Here is a 20,693-nt window from a genome sequence, read left to right as displayed (position 1 = left end):
TGTGCTCCGTAACAGGAGAGGCCACAACAGTGAGAGGCCCGGGTACCCCCCAAAAAAAAAAAAAAAAAAAAAAAAACTAAGGACTCTAAATTAGCTTATCTCTGTATAGTCAGTGGAAATACATATATTTACCATAGACCTAAACTTCTGGTGTTTTTATCTTGCTATCTATTAGAATGATGTTCTTGCTTATATTTCACTCAAACTTGTAGCCAGCTGTAACTGCTGGGTGACGGGTGTTCTGCGGGCATTATTTTTTAAAGTCTTTCGGTTCTTCCAAGCAGCTAACCCTCACTACTTGTTACAGGTTTCAAAATGTTAATAGTGTTGTATCTCCCAGCAACTTGATGCTTGAGTTTTATGTTTAATGGAAAACTACTACGTTTTGAAGGTTACAGAATGATATGATGAAAAGATCATAGAAATTTGAGTGAGACAAATGTGCCTTTCAATTCTGACTACGGTTTACTAGCTATAAATTTTCGAGGATGTTATTTAAAGCATAAGTCTCAATTCTCTCATCTTTTCAGTGGAATGACTAACCACGCTGGGGTTTTGTATCACCTGAGATAATGTTTGTGTAGCAGGGAATGTAAAACGGCTGCCAGTGGGTCCTAAAGCTAATTGCTTCCCTATAGATACACTGCAGGAGAGGAACAGTCTTTGTCCCAGCTTCCTAGCAAAGGTCCGGAGATGCTTGCTGATTGAACAGCCTGAGATCACACACTCAGCCATGAGACAAGCAATAGAGCTGGGGAACGTGATATGCCAAGTCCTCTGCCACTCCTGAGACATATGGAGACCTCAAGTGGGGGGGAGCAAGGTTTCCCCAAAGCCAAATCGTGGGGATGTGACAAGAATCAGAAGTAGAACTGGGTAGCAGAAGCCACAGACGTTCACTACCATCAAAATACAGGGTAGACAATGAATAAAATGCATTTTCCTCCCCTCTCCTCACATTATACTGGAATATAGTACCGTAGTTACTATTTCTTGTTCTGGTATCACAGGGGTATCTTCCCAACAGATCGTGCCCCCTTTGACGTAAGCATCACCTCAGCAATATTTTCTGCCAGCCCCACAAAGGCCCATGGATCCTTCCCCTCCTTTGAGGGGTCACAGACCTTGCCCCTCCACATTTCTCCTGCAGTGCCATTTCCCAATGGAAATGCACCTTGCATTTGCACAGATACATTCAACTCCAAAGGAACAGTTTTAGCACCAAGAAGAGGATTCATAAGAACCAACGACAAAGCCAGTAGGTACTTCGGAGGTACTGAAATGTAATACTCAACTTAGCTTGATTCGCGTTAAAGCTATTTTTACTCTTTTCCTTCATCCACCCCGCCCAGATTTGCCCGATCCGCTTAAAACTTGTAAACCTCTTTGAGACCAGACTGTGTTTTGTGAAATGTCTTTGGTGTATCGCCCTGGCACCTGCTATGGTACCTGTAAACATACGTGGGTGAGAATAATTCCATAGGGTAGCAGTGAGTGAATCACCATCAAATAGCATTGTTTACAACGTTCTATTCAAGGGTGTTTTAAAACGTTATTTGGAGAAAGATGTGGCAGTGGGTATTAGCCCTATTTAAAAAGAGGTAGGTATTTACTCTTGTCCTCGATAGGTAATTTTTAAGCAAATTAACTTTTACACCAGCTTCAGGATTCAAGGGGAGTTAGAAAGGGTGGTTGCCAGGGAAATCAGGCCTTGGGATCTACACATCGTGTAATTGTAATTTTCCTATTCTTGCTTTTTTTTTTTTTTTTCTTTCTGCTTTTGCTCTGAAAAGAGCAAGCTAAAAAGGCTACAGGGACATTTATGCCAAGTCGCATTTGTCAAGTTGAAAGCTGTGTGGAGCAGAAAAGCAGTTCTCCCAGCTGCAAAGAAGATGCAGAGAAGCCGAGTGAGTAGGGAATCTGAGAGCTCACTAAAAGTGCTTAGAAGGCCGATGCATTACAGCCATTTCCAGACAGAGCGCTAGGCAGGACCTTGACATCCAGGGCAAAGCCTTCTTACAAATGCTGAAAAACCACCAGAGTGCTTGGAGGCCCTCACAGCACCCTTGAAAATGTGGCAGTCAGGCAGGTCTTCTGATTCCTCACAAACCGTCCACGTACGTTTAAGCAAAAACTGAGAACAACGGTTGTTAAGGGCGCCACGCAATGGTGAGACAGTAAGCGCTGCTTTCTCTCACACTTATTTTCCATATTTATTATTTTAAACCCTCTTTATCCGTGCTAGCCAATTAGGGGCAAGCTACTGTGTGTGCTTATTTCAACAGTTATATTTTATTTTGAAAAAGTACAGAGCATGGGAGCACGCACTCATTTTTTTTTAAGTTAATTTGTTCACACCCTCAATCAGCATATCAGAGGCAGCGTGATATCCTCAAAGGCTTTGGTATCAGATAAATGCAGACTCCTACTCATTATGATGACCTTGGGCAAGTCAGTCCAGCTTTTTGAGTTCAGTTTTGCCGCAGCAAAATGGAAACAGGAGTGTCTATTTCATAGGACTGCTAGAGGGATTAAAATAAAGTCACACTGGTATCGCTTCCAGCCCTTGACATTACTCTATACATGTCAGCTTATTCTGTAATTATCTCAGATCCCCAGCTTTCCTTTCCTAAGTACAGGTTCGCCTCCTCCTATTTACCCTTCCTTATCAAGCTCGGGAAAGGCCAAATAGGTTGACCCCCTTCAGCTATAGCCAAGTGCCCTCACTTACCTGGTTGCTTCAACCGAAATGCTCAATTGTTGAAGAAATCAACAGCTGCTAACGGGTAGCCTTGCAAATACAAGCCTAGTATTGATACCCACCATTTTAATCACAGCTCTTCCTTGCTCCACTGTCTTGATTTCTACCTAATGAACCAAATGCCTAAGTTATTTCTCCCAGCTTCTTTGGTTCCTGATGAAATAGAAGCTGGCTCTAAACCTCACCTCTGCCTTAGGTTTATGTGTTTTCCTCCCAAATCTCTGCAGCCCAGAACTGCTCACAGAATTACCCCCGGCCTCCCCTGGTATATTTCAGGACACATGCTCCATTTTGGCTGTCCCGGCTTTCTAAGTGTCTGCGTTCCTTTTGTGGCTCTCAGATTTCCCCAAATCTCACGCATTTTCATTACTCCAAACCTCACCATCCAACTTCCCATCCTGAGATAATCTGCTCTCAAGGAGTCACTCACACATGGCTTCATCTCCCAGCCATCGGCTCCCAGACCATCCCTGGCACAGAATGTCTGACTCTATCTACATTGAGTTATACTCTATGACAGCAGCTCAGCCAAATCCCATGTGCATTGGAAGGGCCTTTTCAAAGTAAGCCTTCCCATGTCTGCAATAGTACGTCTTATTTTAATTTCAAGGCATGTAGTTCTTTGTTTATGAATTATTTTTTCCTCAGACTTTAAAACTCTCAGAAGTTGTTTTCTTATCTGAACTCTGTGTTCTTTAGATGATCATAAAATGACAATTGTTACTCCTAAAACAACCAAGATCTAAATACGAAGGAAAAACCTCCCTGGACTGTGTATGGCAGACCCCTCCCAGCTTGGGCGCGGCGTCACTCTGACTTAGCTACTAACCTCTCTGGACTTCAGTTTCTTTATTCGATAAAATGAGATTATAATATTTACTCTTCCTATCCTTCAAGGCGGTTGTAAACATCCTGAGACAATCGTGTAAACTTATGTTTTTGGCCAAAGCATGACATAGCTGAATGCTAACTGTTATTAATCTGGTCACTACGGAATACAAACATTAAGTTCTATAATTGCTATCCCAGAATACATCAATTCGTGTTCTTATTTTTGCACATATTCTTTAAAAAGCTGTTTGATAGATTCCTGAGCTCCATATTTCTCACATTTTAGCATCTTTGATATTGGAATGTATCATTTAATCTATGGAGTGTCAGAGCTTAATTGGTGGTGTTTCTTTCTTAGTGGTGCAAAAATGTATTGAGGAGTTTACGTTGGTATCTTGGATTCGGTAAAATGCAACATTTGGAATTCAGGGGAAAGCTGAGGAAGTGTAAAAGTAGGGGTACCTTGTCTATTCAGAACAGAATAGAAATCCTATTAACCAAGAGGGGAATAGGATAACCTCCCCCTGCCCCCACCAAAAATAAAAGTTAGCAAAGAGTTTGAGACATTCAGACAGAAGGAATTACCTTGAATGATGCCACTTTAAGGTTCCCTATGGGAAACCTCTTATAGATATATAAAATATATATAATATACATTATATTATACATTATAAATTACATATATTATAAATAGAAATATATAATAATATATTTTATTTATATTTTCATATATATGAGACTTTTCTATTTTTACATAGGGTTACATATATATATATTCCCTTGGCTTTTATATCTTTATACTAGAATATCTACTTTAACGACTAGAAGGATGTTAGTTAAAACACCACTGCTTTTTTTTTTTTTTTTTTTTTTTTTTTGCATTACGCGGGCCTCTCACTGTTGTGGCCTCTCCCGTTGCGGAGCACAGGCTCCGGACGCGCAGGCTCAGCGGCCATGGCTCACGGGCCCAGCCACTCCGCGGCATGTGGGATCTTCCCTGACCGGGGCACGAACCCGTGTCCCCTGCATCGGCAGGCGGACTCTCAACCACTGCGCCACCAGGGAAGCCCACCACTGCTTTTTAATCCCAAGATATTTATAGCTCGCCATACTTTAAAAGCAGCCACGAGGAGACAGATCTGTAACATTTATTCTCAGATGTTTAATGGTGCTTTGAAGTTCACAAGCTATATTCTCACACATTATCTCTATTCATTATACATCTATTATCATCCCCATTTTACAGATGGAAAAATTGAATCAAAGAGGTAAAGTGACTCATTCCAGGTCACACGCAGTGAGTGAATGCAAAATTGTTGTTGGAATTAATTAGTTCTTCTTTTCCAGCCTCTCCCCACCACAGTGACTAAGCGCTGCACAGAGCAGACACTTCATGCAGCCCAGCACCTCCCTGACCACAGGCTGTTTGTTGGCTTTAACCGTCCTCAGACATCTGGAATGCATAGGTCTTGAGTCAAGGTTTCTAAAAGAAAAATAGCTTCTCCAAATACAAAAATATCTCCAATGGAGTTTTCTTTTTCCTTAAAATTTCTGCTTTATGAACAAAAAGGAGTCATTTGAGATTCGATCACTGGGAAGCCAGGCCAGCTTCAGTTGGCCCAAGGAAGCAGGTTCCCCACTCGGTCCTACAGAATAGAGATGAATCCCCAGGACAGAGAATGTAGAGTAAGCAGTATATTAGAAATTTAAGTTTTTGCTTAATATATTTCAATTATTTCTGCCCCTCCATTATCAAAGAAATTGAAAGCAAGGCATGAGAGTCTTCTTGGAAAGCCAGCGTCATCCACCATGAGGGAGCATCTGTGTGCCGAGTGCAGAACTCCCATAAAACAGACCTTTATTGAGCACTTCCTGTGTGCTCGTGGTCATTACCTCATTTAATCCATGTATAACTTTATGGGGTAGGAAACAGACAAGGAAACTGAGGCACAGAGAATTTAATTAAGGAGCCCACGGATGTCCCTATTTAGTGGTCCAGCGGAAACCCAAACCTGGACAAGCTGGTTGCAGAGCCCAAGCCCCTAACCCTTCAGCAGTACGGCTTCCCCCAGTTTCAGCAAGCTTACTGAGCCATTGGAGAGACGACACAAAGACACAGAAAACAAGTCATGTATATATAAATGCCATTGTAGGATTATGCAACTTAAGTACTTAGAAGGAATCTGTGGATCAGGTTAGGGGCCATACCGTCTCCATCACAACCATACAACTCTGCCCTTCTAATTTAAAACCAGCTACAGTCAATACGTAATGAGTGGACATGACTGTGTGCCAATAAAACTTTATTTACAAATGCAGATGGCAAGCTGGATTTCACCTGTGAGCTACAGTTGGCTGACCCCTTATGTAGATGGTACATGCTATAGATTTCATAAAGGAGTTGAATTTAGGCTGGAGCAGTTGGAGGGAGCTTTGGGATTGCTGAGTTCAGCTTGAAGGAAGATTTGAGATGGGTTTACAAGAGCCTGTGTGACCTGGTCCCACCTCCCCAGCCTCTCCTGGCATTTCCCTCTTGGTCAGGACTCTCCCGCCACAATGGCGTCTTCTTCCTAGGCTTCGGTTACACACAAAGCTTATCCCTACTCTAGAGACTTCGCACTGGCTGATCCTTCTGCCCGGAAGCACTTCCCCAGCTCTCCTCCAGGTTGGCTCCTTTGGTCGGAACTGATCTCCTCGTAGATGTTACCTCTTCCCAGTGGCTTCGCTGAGGAAAACGTTAAAGGAGTTCTCCTCCAACCCCTTTGTCACATCGCCCCATCTTATTTTCCTAATGGCATTTATGGTTTCTGAAATCATCTTGTTCATTTATGGGTATACTTGTCTATCATCCATCTCTTCCTGCTCTCCTTCTGCAATGTAAGCTCCACAACTTGGGATCAACATTTGTGTGGTTCACTGCCTGCACATTCCCGGCACCCAGACCATGGCTTGAAAATGAACAAGCAAAAAATACTTGCAGAGACACCGCTTTGGGAAAGCAGGTGTTTTCCTTACTTGCTGCAAGTAATAAATCCTGCCTTCTCTGGAAAAAAGAAAAGAAAAAGAAAAAAAAACCTTGCAAAAGTGAAGGAAGAAGGGAGGCAGACAAGGAGAGAGGCAAAGAGGGAGACAGAAAATGTAAGCATGCCACCATTAGGTGGTACTAATTTTCTCTTGTTGCATTAGGATGGCCCATCATTCAGTGCCCATGACACTATTTCAACTAAGAAAGCATCTTCATCCTGTAATTAGAGGATGATAGCATCTGGTTATGGTCATTCCTTGTCAGAGACAGGTCTTTTTACTCCTGAACCACGACATATGGTTTAAGTTATAGCCTGGCTATCCCCAAAATAGAAAAATGCACACGAAGCCTCATTTTGTTCCCTCAAAAATAAAGTTCTCCACTGGAGTTTCATGCTTAAACATACGCATTAAAAAACAAATAATCCTCTTTTTCTCTAACCCATACTGTTGTTAAACCCTAAGCTTTATTAGACTGATTTTATTGCTGTTTCTTTAACGTTTACCGGGTCTAACCGCCCCACGAAGCTCGTGAAGGCAAGCAGGACATCTGGCTTGCCTGCCATCAACAAGGGCCCAGGCTGCTCCTTTATCTGCTCCAGCTTCCCTTTCGTACAAAGATTTCCATTCCACTAACCACTAGGACCGGTAATAGGAAGGTTTTCTCAGACAGCTGCAAGGTTAGTTTTTTCTTTGGATTTGCCTAAATCTTTTCTCTCTGTGCAACTGACACAGAAAGACACAGCAACCTTGACTAGATCACAATAGTAGCCGCAGCACATGACTCTCCTTTCTTTTCAATGCAAAGGGAGTAACATTTCATGCCCTGGCCCCTAAACAAACTGGTATGCTTTCCTTGAAAACAATGTAACCAACCACTGCCTCCTCTTTTGCTTTCAAATTTAAGAGACGTAATAAAAACTGCGGCTCAAATTATAGCGACTTTGCTGGCCCTTATTGTTCTGCAGCAGTATTTTTCTTCTCCAAAGTCTTGAGGTTCTGTTTCTTTACATTTTTCCTGGAGCTAATTTCTGTATTATTTTACATGTAATTTATTGTAGGCTACCTTTCAGTGTAGGAATAATGTATTGATTTTTAAAACCCATTCCAAAGCAAATCACTTGCATAAACTTCTTAGCTGATATCATTTGAAAAATATGTTTAATTGAAACATATACACATTAAATACTTCCCGGCTGGTTCCCTTAGCAACAGTTGCAGCCTGTTTCTAGTGTAAGACCAAGTTTCTACCATAAACTAACTTTGAAAAAAACAAAACACCTAAACAAAAATTTGCCGTGTTTTGTTTCATAAACATTATGAGCTTATAAGTTGTCATTGGTCTCTGACATAGTTCAGAGAGCGACACTTATGAGCTGTGCATCAGTACTGAGAAATGGCAAGCATTGGCTGCCTCCTCTGTGACCCTCAGCTGTACCAACTTAATTTATAAGATGCAATTACTGAGCCAATAATGAAGGTTCTGAGTATGATCCTATCTTTGCAGTGACTCACCTGCCAATGGAAGGAAAACAAGACTGTTCTCAGCATTTATAATTTCCCTAAGAAGTCTCCCTGTTGCTATGGTGATGTGGATGGGTTTTTAGCTAAAAAAGCAAAAACTCTACATTGCTACTACCATAATTAATAAATGGCAAATGGATCAGACGTGACGGATGACAAAGGTGTCATGGGACTATAGTTGTTCAGTTCTGTAGGTGCCACAAGATCACACAGAGAGAGACAGCATCAAATATGGTCATGGCAAGACCCCAGGAGCTGCTGGGCTGGAACTCTGCCCCTTTGTAGCTGGGATGTCAGGCGAGTTACATAACCTCAGGTTCCTCATTTGTAAAATGGGGATAATAATAGTGCCCTTAGCTGTGTGGATCAAATGAGTTAACCTGTATAAAGCCTTTAGAACAGTGCCTGCACATAGGAAGCATGATTTAAGAGCTTGTTAAATAAAATAAGCTGCATAGTGAAGCTTAACCAAATTTTATTGGTAGTTTTCAGCATTAGAACCTACAAACCACTGTTTTTAGGTCCAGGAATAGCAGCATCTCTTCAGTCTGATGTTTCTAGATATACGTTTTCAAATTATATAGATAAATGTATAAATTAAGGAGGAAAGCATAGTGCTTTCGGTGGAATGTCTGTTCTCAGTTCCCAGAACCGATAATGTTTAAAAATCTGTGTCTACTCTGTGTGTGTATCATTGTGGACAGTTAACACTTTAGATTTAAAATTTGTATGTTATTAATCATAAATTTTAGATTAAGTAAACACTTATCTTGGAGTTAAACCAAAAATGCTTTGGACCCTAGTGCTGCCATTTATTAGTTATGTGTTCTTTGGCAAATTTCTTAAGCTCCCTGAGCTTCTGCTTCTCATCCGAGAAATACAGAAAAATACACAGAGGTGTTGTATCAATGAAACAAGATCCTATAAGCAAATTTCTTAGCCTAGTTAAATGTTAATAATGAAACATGGCATTATTTAATGGATAATCAGTGAAGAGTTAGCATGAAAATAGTCAATACCTTTTTACCTTCTCAGTGCAAACCTGGCCAGTTCTCGGGAGTCCTTCCTGGATCCTCCTTCCCTATCACCATTACTGATAACTCCTGTTCCTAGTGTCTCCTTAGTGCATAGTGCATCTACGGCACCACATCTGAAACTTGCTAACACGTTGACTTGGAACTGTTGCCAAATTTTTGTATGCTCTGTCTTCTCATCTCTGTTATCAGCTTGCTGAGAGCAAGAACCAGCCTCCCCATTTTCTGGTCTCTTTTAATTAAGCCCTGTGCAGTGTTCTGTGCACAGTACGTAGGATGTTTGTTACTTCTTAATGGACACAAAGAGTGGCCGTTATTGTGCATTTCTTTTACCAAATGGAGGAGATATGAGACCCTAGGTTGGGTCCATGTTGAACTGGGGAATCTAAGAACTGAAAATAAGGTCAGAAAGAAGCCCTCTGTAGCACAGTGTGGTACCCTGCTGAACTCAAAGGAAATGATTGTAGAAAGGAAAACGAACAGCATGCTGAGAACGTTGTCTTGAGGGGGTCCCCACAATTAGGGACTTGGAGCAGGATCCGGCAAAGCTAGAGGGAAAGAACAATCCAGATAAGTAGTGGGTAACTCAGGTAAGTAGAGTAACCAGAAAGCCAAAAGGGGAGAGACTCTTAAGAGGTGTTTTGAGTGTGTGTGTGTGTGTGTGTGTGTGTGTGTGTGTGTCTGTGTGTGAAGAGGCCAAGAAAAATTTCAGTTAAGAAAGTGCCACTAGCTTTCATGAGATCATTGGAAACCTTCAAAGAGTGTTTCGAGCACTCTATGGAGGCTAAATCCAAATTAAGAGGATTCAGAAAGAACCGGTGCTTGGGGAGCGAATGCATCTGGTGTAGACCACTGGTTTAGGAGGAAGCACTATGGATACAATATGCTAGAGATGGAAGATGCAGGGAAGGTAAAAGAGGAACATTCCTGAATTTTAAATAACAACTGAAAACAAACCATTGAAAAGCTCTAATAAAACCGCTTTCCAATGGCATCCGTACGCCTGGCAATCATTTTCAGCGTGAGAAAACGGAGACGTGAATCAAATGGTTATACTTTTTCCTAGTACCCAGGTTCTTTCAAAGCTTGAGACATAGATTTGCATGTATTCAAAATATTTTCAGACCAATTATGGTAAAACACTATTGTTGAAAAGTTAATGTCTAAAGTTTTACATAATTACCCGTATTACCCATATTCACAGTCAGGAAAGAAAAGAAGAAGATAGACTTTTATAAAGCATGAACTATCTGTTTTGTATCTGCATAGGTCCCTCAGGATGAATGGACAGGGTACACCCCTCGAGGTAAAGATGATGAAATTCCCTGCCGCAGAATGCGGAGCGGCAGCTACATCAAGGCCATGGGAGATGAAGACAGCGGGGACTCGGACACCAGCCCCAAGCCTTCTCCCAAAGTTGCTGCGCGAAGGGAAAGCTATCTCAAGGCTACTCAGCCATCCCTTACAGAACTCACCACACTCAAGTAAGTGTTTCCGACGCTCTACTTCCGGTAGCCCAGCCCCCTGTATAATCACCTACAATCCGATCTTGCAACTTCTAGCGTAAATGGGGCAGAAAACACCCCACAGATGGAGCACTGTGCGGTACTGAATGTTCTATTGATTATGACCTTGGGTCCGACTCATACATCCCAGTGCCTTCAAAGACACAGGCATCCAGCTGCGCCCTGCATAGAGCATAAGCTGAACCCCCAACCTTCCAAAAGAGTTTGCAACGATCCAGAATGGCCTCTAAAAAGAATTAAGATTTCTGACCAATGAGGATATCTGTGTATCCCCACTCTTGGATGTTGTTTAGCCACTGAATCTATGGGGCAATGCTTCCTTAAAAAACTCTTGAATTTTTCAGATGATTGAGTAATAAAATAGAGTAGATTATCTTGGAGAAGGTTATAGAATGTGGCTATGCTTAAAAATTGGGTAATATGTGAAAATTCTTGACAGATGTTTTTAAACTTGGACACTCGATGCATATTATAATTTGTAAGACCTTAAGAATTTTTTTTTGTTTTGAAAAATATGGTTCTAAGTAGTCCTTACTTCGGTTTGTGCTATGTGTAAACAGAGAACAGCATTACAAAAGAACCTACTGAAACTGATCATTGTAAGGCCTGATTTAATTGTTAATATTATTTCTGGAGAAAAAAGGATTATGGGTAATTAGTATTTTTAAGTGCCTCTGATTCCATATTTTGAGGAAATACATATTACTATCCGTGCATTTATATTGCATTACAAAATAAAATATTAAAAGGCAAAGTAAAATAAAACAGAAAAAAGACCAAATCCATCAGATTGAGGAGAAGAAACTAGATTATTAAAACCCAGAATACTAAAAAAACAGCTGACTTCTATCATGGAAATGTATTCAAATAGCAAACTATCAATATATCATAATATATTTTAAAGAAGTGACAGAGAGGGTCTCCTCATGAACCTTTTTTCAGAGGATCGTGTGGAACCACTGTGGATCAGTTCAATGAAAAATGAATACCCATGACATTAGTAAACCAACCCAAGAAAAGCAGCTCTTTCTTTCCTTCGGCTTCTGGTTACCCTTCCTCTTTGCCTTTATTACTGCAGGTGATAGTTTCCTAGTGTTGCCATGACCAAGTACCATGAACTTGAAACAGTACAGATTTATTATCTCACAGTTCTGGAAGCTGGAAGTCTGAAATCAAGGTATTGTCAGGGCCACGCTCCTTCTGAAGCCTGGAAAGAATAATCCCTCGTTGCCTCTTCCTAGCTTCTGGCTGTGTCCGGCCACCCCTGGCATTCCTTGGCTCGCAACTACGGCACTTTGATTTCTGCCTCTGTGGTCACCTGGCCTTCTACCTTCCGTGTCTTCGCGTGGTTGTCTTCTTATGATGTCAGTCATATTGGATCAATAATGACCTCATTTTTAACTTGATTAAATCTGCAAAGACCCTATTTCCAGATAAGGTCACGTTCACAGGTATTAAATTTAGGACTTTGACGTATCAGTGTGGAAAATACAATGTAACCCCTAACCCTGCCACACAAGGTAACAGTTGATCACAGAAATGGAAAATACAATCGGGTCTTCACTGCACTGTGGCACCCCTCACAGAGGCTCAGAAAAGAACTGAGCCAGTCTGAAAAGAACTGGATTTGTAATAATGGCAGTGGGCCGAGGTGGTATGAAAATTAGGGGGGGCCAAGGAGACTTCTGGGAAGTATCTTCTGTGAACTTTAGAATATCTCTCCCCTAGGGGCAATTAAAGGTAGTCACAGCCGTGGTGTTAACTGACATCTTCTAGAAGATGCAAAAAGACGGGGATGCTTTGGGCAAGAAATTCACTTGGACCCTCAAGATCTCAGTATCCTCAAATGCAAACCAAGCAGTGGGATTCTGCAACTTCCAGAGTCCCTTCCACCCCCTTTATATCCCATTCATTTACCTGTTGGGATGCATGTCACATCAGATGCATGACGCTTTGGGTTGTGGGGGATGAGATACAATGAGTCCTGCTGCTCGAGTCCTACCAGGGCCGAGGAGAACAGAAAAGAGCAGAGCCACAGGGGAGCGTGTGGGGAGTGCTCTAAGGAGGCTGAGGACAGGGGAGGTGCAGAAGTCAACTTTCACCATTGAGTCTTGGACCCATCTCCTTATTAGCTTCAGGGCTGTGGGGAATCTGCTCTGAAGTCACTGGAACTCTTTCATTTTGCTTCCACCTGATGTTATCTTCCTTCAATGTCCCGGAGCCTGTTTTTACAACCATCCTATATATTTTTTTTTTACTGTTCAGAAGTTTGAAGAGCAGAAAAAGGTGAACACACAGACAGTGGCTACACTGGTGGTAGAAAGGTCAGGTACCTGAGTATTAGAGTAGTGACTGTGCTTTTCTTCCTCCAAACCTATGGAAATTCCAAATGGTACCCAATTTACTAGGGGACACCTACTACACTGAAAAACGTTTTTTCTTTTCTAAGGATGGAGTTTCACCAAACCATCTCTGTCACCCTCTGTTCTTTAATAGGCAAGACAACAGCTCACCGTCATTCACACACGCCTTTCTTCCCTGTGCTACCGTCACCTCCCCCAGACTTATTTGTCATAGTCTGTTTGTCTCCATTCATTTCTCCCTCATCTGCTCCAGGAGCTCCCTTTCCGCTTACGGTCCACGTATTACGCTTCCATCATACTCAACAACATAGGTGTCTTAGTGATGTCTAGTTTAATGAGATTTCAAGAGGTACACAAGGGAAAGAAGGGGAATACACTAGGAAAGCAAAAATTCGGACATGACATAACTCATAATCCATTCTTTTCTTTCTTGACGATGTTTTGACTGGAGCTCATTATTTTTCTAGTTCGAAGCATTCCATCCCTCATAAGAAAAAAGATCCCCATATCCTGGAATTCTAGTTCCCCAAAAAAGAAAACTATATTTTTGTTCCTACTTCTTTGACATTTAAGTCCATTTTTTTTCCTCCTTCCTCCTCAGCAATTCACAGCTTTAGGGATGAATCATAGCCATGAACCAAGATAACTAAAATTAGCCAAGTGAGATGGGGCAAACATTTTGTTTGAGGTTTTCAACTCCCATCTTATCTCAGGAATGTTGGAGAAGAGGCACTCCTACACTTTCTTACATTGTTTTTCTTCTTTCTTTTCTGTTTTCCAAAGGCATCTTGAGAGCTTATTTCTGAGGCTAGTTTTCTTCAGCTACTTAATGTCAATGATTGTGTCTTCAGGTAGCTAAGGCCTAAGGTCAGTTGAACATTCCGGAGCCAGAAGGAGTCTTGAGACAATGAACTCCATCTTTGGGCTGCAAAACTTCTGTAGCTACTCTCTGGGGACCATCATCTCTCCCACTCCCTTCTCTTCTCCCACAGATAGTAACAAATCCCTTCCCCTCACTGCTAGCTTTTCCTTCTTTCTTCATTATTAACTAACAACGAATTTGAAATGGCATATCACCCAGGAATATTAGTATTTTCAAAAAGAACTTTTGAATGTTTAATAGCAAATTCTCAGGCAAGTAGGAGAGAGGTTTGGAGGCCCAAGTTTCCTCAAAGCAGGTCACCACAGCTTGGCTCTGATGAGGGATTTAAGTCTTTTACTTGGATTTGCTATAATATGCTATTTATTCTGGAAAGGAGACTCCTGTCTGCTTCCATGATTAGTTAAAGCCATGTCCAAATCCCATCGTGGACTTCTATTCAATAGACTGTAAAAAGAACTTTTAAAAAATGATGTTAAGTGAGCTGTCATGTAAAAGATTCTAAAGTTAAATTCAAATAAATGTCCATTATCCTAAGCAAATAACACTTTAAAGCTCTTCGTAGTTCTTTATCCCTTCATCCAAGCACTAAGAAAAAATTTCTCCTGGAAGAAATAGTCAGCCTCTGATATTATAGACTTTGAAACTCCTCTGAAATCGGTGAGATGGGCCCCAGGCTTTTGTGCATGCTTGGCTCTGGAGAGGACCCGTCAGAGCTCCCAGCAATGTGGATAATGTATGTAACAAAAGGCTTCAGGAAGATTTATTTTCAATCCTAAATGCTAATTTATTTTCAGGATGGTTAATCCTCGAAATCATCATTCTTTTTCTAATCCTGAAACTTTTTAAAAAAATAAATAGCTCTGTGGCTTTTGGCAACTGGTTTGATGTCTCTGAGTCCCACCACCCCCCTCCCAAATTAAATGAGAGTCTCATGCTCTTAGCTTGGATGGTGCCACTTAGATTACTCCCTCTCAGCCCCACCCCAGCCCCGTGCAGACAGTATTAGCTGATCCCAGAATTAATGGATCCCGGCACCCTCCCAACGGAGTACAGACTGGGCCTCGGATCCCTTCTCAACACAGAGCTTCAACCACACTTCTCATTGACCAGCCATGACACAAGGTGCTATCCCTCGTCTACACGGTCTCTGAGGAAACTTTCAGCACTAATGTGTATAATTATAAGGATGAAGCACAAAGCACTGGCAGTTCACAGTCTGAAGACAAAAGAAGGTAGTATTGGTAAATGAAATAATTTGAGAAGAGACAGATGGGGTTGTTCTCCTTCAGCTTTAATTCTGGAGATTTAAAATGAGTCAGTTCTACATCAGGAACCCAAAACTGTAGCCTCTTGCTGGAGTGTCTTGTTTTGCTTATCTATGCAGAAGCTTCCTTCTCCCTTTTTTCTCTCTAGTCACACTACGTCCTCTGCTATTTCTTCACATTCCACATGCCCCTCCCACCCACCTACAGCTTCCTGTATTCCTTCTCTTCCCAGAAAAAGGAGGGGGCACGGGCTATGAAGATGGAAGCATGGCGATTTTTTTTTTCCTAAGGATGTGAACCATATTGAAGAACGTAGCCACGTACATCTTTCCTTCTTTGTCTTAAGTGGAGGGAAATGCCTCTGTTTTCCTTTGTTGTCTGTTTTCCCCAAATACTTTGATATTCCGCTCCTGTCCCTCAGTAACTGTAACATGTAGCGGCAGATGCCCCTTCCAATGGGAGGACGAACGGACTAGCATAACCCAACACTACAAAATTGTGAGTTTACGTCCTCTGTGACATCAACTCAGGATAGTTTCCCATCTTTCCCAACCATAACACTGTCTTCTTATATCCTCTATCCTCCCAACCCCTCCCCCCCAAAATAAGAAGAAATGGGACAAAGTTTAAAACAGGGAAACTCATTCATTTACTCATAGACAAATTATCTAAATACCTTTCAACCCACTGCTAGAAAAAAAAAGCCTGGTTAAAAGACAAAATAAACAAGCAAAACCGCTGGTACAAGAAATTGCCTATTATATTCAGCCTCTGTCACCATGCCCAGCTTAAAAAAAATAGGTCTCTCTTTGGGGTGTGAATACCCTCCTCCAAATGAGATGGGCGTGTGAGTATCATAGTCTGTATCCTAGTCTCTTGCTCTTTAGCAAAGACCATTTTGGAAAGGAGCCTGCATTGGTTGCACTGTCCCTGCAATGATCACAACCTCAGAGAGCAACGAATTGTCCGTGTGTCTTTGAGGAAGGTGAAGGAATGAAAGGAAATTCAGATGCCTTTTAGAGAGAAGGAATGGAAAGTTTAAAACACAGGAGAGAGATTTCAGTTTTAATGAGGTTCTAAGTGCCTGAATGAGTGCTCAGGGCTTACATTTCTGTGTCTTGCTTTGTTTTGATTGTTGAATCACCATAACTGCATACATGAGATTTTCCCCACTTTACAAATGAGGAATCTCTGTCTTAGGGAGATTAAATAACTTGTCCAAGGTTACATGTCAACTAAGATATGAGGCCAGCGGTTGAAAGCAGAAAGAATAAAAAGCTGGTTGGAATGATGGACTCACCGAGACTGCAGAGATGAGCAAAAGATATGAAAGAGGGTCCAAAATGGAAGAGAAAAGGAAGAACAACTGGGTGCCCAGGAAAAGGAGCCATTCAGGCAGATATGGAGAATTCAGAGCAGATTTGAGGGGGATGTCAGAGGCTGCAGTGAAATAAGTTCTGACCTGGAAGTGCAAGCAGGCAGACATGCAGCTGAAACAGGAAGGGCCTTGAGAACATCTTGACTCAGGCTTGGCCTGGGGTAAAGAAAGGAAAGATCAAACGACCAAAGGATTGAGGAGATTAAGAGTTAAGTAGGCATTGGCTGATGGGGTCATGGGGAGAAATGATGGGCTCTTGGGAGCCTGGGTTCAGCCTGGTCGGGACAAGTGTAGTAGCAAACCCGGGGCCTGTGTGTGCTCTGTGTCTCTACAGTGTGTCAGCTGGGCCTTCCTCACATGCCCCGGCCAGGTGTGGCAGTGTCAACAAGGCCCTAGAGACAGTGGAGAGATGGGGGCAAGGGAAGACCCCAAAGAGGGTTCTGGAAACGAAAAGTCCTCACTCCTTTTAGGCTATACTACTTACTATCCTGCCAGGTAGACTTCTGTTTGCAAAGAGAGTTAAAACTCCTTTCCTTTGCCCATCTGTTTGCAACCATTCCCTCAATTTCATATCTGTGTTCCCTGTCAAAAGTGCAGACAACCAGGTATAAAGAACACAATAATAATAGAAATCTTATTCGTGTTTCACTCACTCATTTATTCATGTAACAAACATTTATTCAGCACCTTTAATATTAAAGTACTGTGTGAGGCATGTACACCTTGGTTTCAATAAATTTATTAAATGCTTTACTAAAATCTGGTTTTCCAGGGTCAAGTAGGAATAAATATATATATATAGCTGGATATACTCTCAAATCTAAAAATGGCAAAGGCAGGCACAGTAGAAATGAAAGGAATTAAAATTCAGAGGCTATTAGTACTAAAGTTGATCCTTTTGTTCAGAATTTTTCTCTGATCAGAAAAATCTACTTTACCTGGCACGGGGAGGGTTTTGTTGTTGTTGTTTTGGGATTTTTTTTTTTTTTTTTTTTACAGTTTACTATTTTGTCAGGATAGTTCCAGTTATTAGCTTTGCTGTCATTTTATATCATTAAGGCAATCTCATGGGCCTCAGATGGCAGGAATGAAAACAGCTCCTTGAAAAGGACCCCTAGGCAGATGTATTAGAAGCCGCCTCTCATCCTTTTTGAGGGAGGCTGGGCATAAGTCCCAAGTACACGTACCTTTACAGAGGATGCATATGAATGACAAAACCATCAACATCCCAATAAAACAGAAAGAAATGAGATGAACACTGCAGCCAAAGGAATTCAGGTTAACTGCAGGGAGGAACTCCTAACTGCCAAGTTTTTAATTATTGCATAAATTAATTTGGGAATTTTGAGAGCAACTTTCCCAGCCATCTTTTAAAACAACCTGAACTCCCTTTCTCTGAGCACATTGATAACTCTGCTTGGAAATTTGGGTGGAACACACCAAACCTCTGTATCAGATTTTTCCAGCCTGTGGAGTCTAAGTCTTATCATGTACACTGATCCTATATTTTTAAGATAAGCATGCAGGAAGCTGAGATTTCAAGGTGCCCACATAATTCACTGCTTCGTAAGTACATCACTTCTCTTCCTGCCTCTTCTGCTTCAATCAACTAAATTACCATTTTCCTAACTTCAGTCTTGAAACGTTGTGGTTCACCTCTCACCTCCTCAGGCGTTAGGGCTTCCCTTCACTCACGTGGATGACTGCAATGGACCGGTTTGTCTAGCTGCCTCTAGCCTCTCTCGGCAACCACTCTTCCCAGAGACTTTCTACCAGGTCACCGCAAAATCATTTCTGAACCCCATGTGTCTCTTCACATGGTCCCCAGCAGCGTTCAGAGTTTCTTGCTCCTTTGAGATCTTCTTCCCTGCTTTCCTCTTACAAGGATTCTGTGCTTCTATCAAATGGAGCTCCTAATTGTTCTTTTTCGCTGGCTTCAGGCCTGTCCTAGTTGGGATAGGCTACATTATACTGGGACTAAAAAACAACCCCTAAATCAGAGAGGCTTCTAACAACAGAACTTTATGTCTTGCTCATGTTACCCGACCATCTTGGGTCAGTAGGGAACTCTGCTCACCTTGGTCACCCAGGACCAAGTTATGGATACAAAACATCAACAAGGGCTCCCAGAGTCACCAGGGCAGGGCACGAGCACAGGGTCTTAACGCTTCCTCTCGCAAGTGGGACAGGTCCCCTCTGTTCCTGTTTACAGGCAAAAGCTAGTGACGTGGCAACGTCTATCTTCAAAGAGGGCAACAAAGGCAATCTTACCATGTGCCCAGGACATGGATGCACAAAACAATATTTGGCAAACAGCACCAATGACTATCAAAGTCTGTCTGGACACAAAATTTTTGGCTTACTGTCTCTCCCACAAGCAAAATATATTCATGTCCTACCACCATCGAGGGGAGAAAACCCAAAAGCCCTGCCCTGGTCCTATCATAGCCCCGTCAACCTCAAAATGTGTGGTCTGTGGGTGGTGTGTGATAGCCTGTAAAGCAGGGGATGATGCACTGTAATAGCTGCATCTGGTCCAGATGTGGATCCTCTGCATCTGGAGACCTGCAGACTCAAAACGATAAACGATTTGCCTCCCACACACCCCATACATAACGACAGGAGAAGGTCAAACCATCCACAGTAAACATTCCCATTCAAAAAGGAGATGGGAGCTAACAGTAGTCACTGGTCCATAGCAATTCTGAAATCCCCACTGGGTAGGATGCTGTCAACTCTGGGGGAGGGAATGTTTCTTGATTCGGCTGCATTCTGCTCCCTGGAGCAACTTCTCTGGTCTTTGTCCCCCGTGTCATCCAGCTCCCTGGGACACTGTTCCATTCCTATTATCCTCCATGACCATATCCAAAGTACACATCAGGGAACATGCTCTCCTTGAAGCCAAGAGACATTTTAGGACGCCTCTCACTGCTGTGTCTTTTAATTTAGGCTTGTGATGCTTTGGGAAGTACGGCTCTCTCACGACCATAATCAACTTCTTACCTATTGGTTCCAGTGAGTTCCACGTAGCAACCGTCACACAGAACCCTTGGAGATGCAATGGCCATTTTTGCTCTATTTGTTTGCCTTCCTACCCTGATGCCTCTCTCTATCTCAGATACTCTCAGCTTATCAACTTATTAGCCGCTCTTCCCTGAAGCATTTTAATCTAATCAAAAAGATTCACTTAACTGTATCTTCATTCTAAATCATCTGACTCCATTCAGAAGCATTAATAATGGAGTGAGGGGGCCATGTCCTTGATTTGAACGTTGCCACACAGGGTGGTTTTCATCATGTCTTCTTTACTCAAAGGCGTTCTTGGGTTTACCTTTTACAAATCGGCTTGAGATCAGTTGCTTCTTCCAATCCCACAAGTCCACAAATGTCTAGACCCTTTTTTTTTTTTTTTTAAGATGTCGGGGGTAGGAGTTTATTAATTATTTATTTTTGCTGTGTTGGGTCTTCGTTTCTGTGCGAGGGCTTTCTCTAGTTGTGGCAAGCGGGGGCCACTCTTCATCGCGGTGCAGGGGCCTCTCACTATCGCGGCCTCTCTTGTCGCGGAGCACAGGCTCCAGACGCGCAGGCTCAGTACTTGTGGCTCACGGGCGTAGTTGCTCCGCGGCATGTGGGATCCTCCCACAAGACGAGGGCTCGAACCCGTGTCCCCTGCATTAGCAGGCAGATTCTCAACCACCGTGCCACCAGGGAAGCCCCTAGACTCTTCTTATTCCCTTTCATTACTACTTGTATTTAACCAATTCTTTTCTGAGTTTATTTCAAAGTACATAACACCTTGTTGAAGGCTGCCAAGAGCAATCAACACATTTTATTAACAATGTGTTTTGCAACTACTTCCCCTAGAGTTACGCGTTCATTTGTTACATCATCTACCTTCCTAGTTGTTACAGACAACAATTTACCAAATGACTCACCACTGTATAACATGGATCAGTGTGTTTCCAGACTCATAGTTATCTTGCTTCCTGTTACCAAACCCTATAACCATAGCCACATATTTTAGGTTACTTTGTTGTTGCTGTTGTTACATGAGAACCCAATTTCTAGTACTAACTTATATACAATCTAGGACAGGCCAGGTTA

At 42.1% G+C, this 20,693-nt stretch overlaps 1 protein-coding gene across 12 annotated transcripts in view; it reads left to right on the top strand.

The window, feature by feature from the left end:
* The window catches only part of DLGAP1 (DLG associated protein 1), a 323,485-nt gene that overhangs the window by 59,200 nt on the left and 243,592 nt on the right, over positions 1-20,693 (top strand). For 8 of the 12 annotated variants that reach the window (XM_065889911.1, XM_065889909.1, XM_065889920.1 and 5 more), the window contains exon 2: positions 10,444-10,658. In XM_065889911.1, coding sequence (XP_065745983.1) covers positions 10,444-10,658 — 215 coding nt within the window. Of the gene's footprint in view, positions 1-1,793; positions 1,908-10,443; positions 10,659-20,693 lie in introns of all 12 variants that reach the window. The other 4 variants (XM_065889912.1, XM_065889913.1, XM_065889918.1 and 1 more) reach the window with 1 other exon arrangement.

Source organism: Phocoena phocoena, chromosome 13, assembly GCF_963924675.1.
Source record: "Phocoena phocoena chromosome 13, mPhoPho1.1, whole genome shotgun sequence".
Classification (NCBI taxonomy): domain Eukaryota; kingdom Metazoa; phylum Chordata; class Mammalia; order Artiodactyla; family Phocoenidae; genus Phocoena; species Phocoena phocoena.
This window is presented reverse-complemented; position numbering and strand designations above follow the sequence as displayed.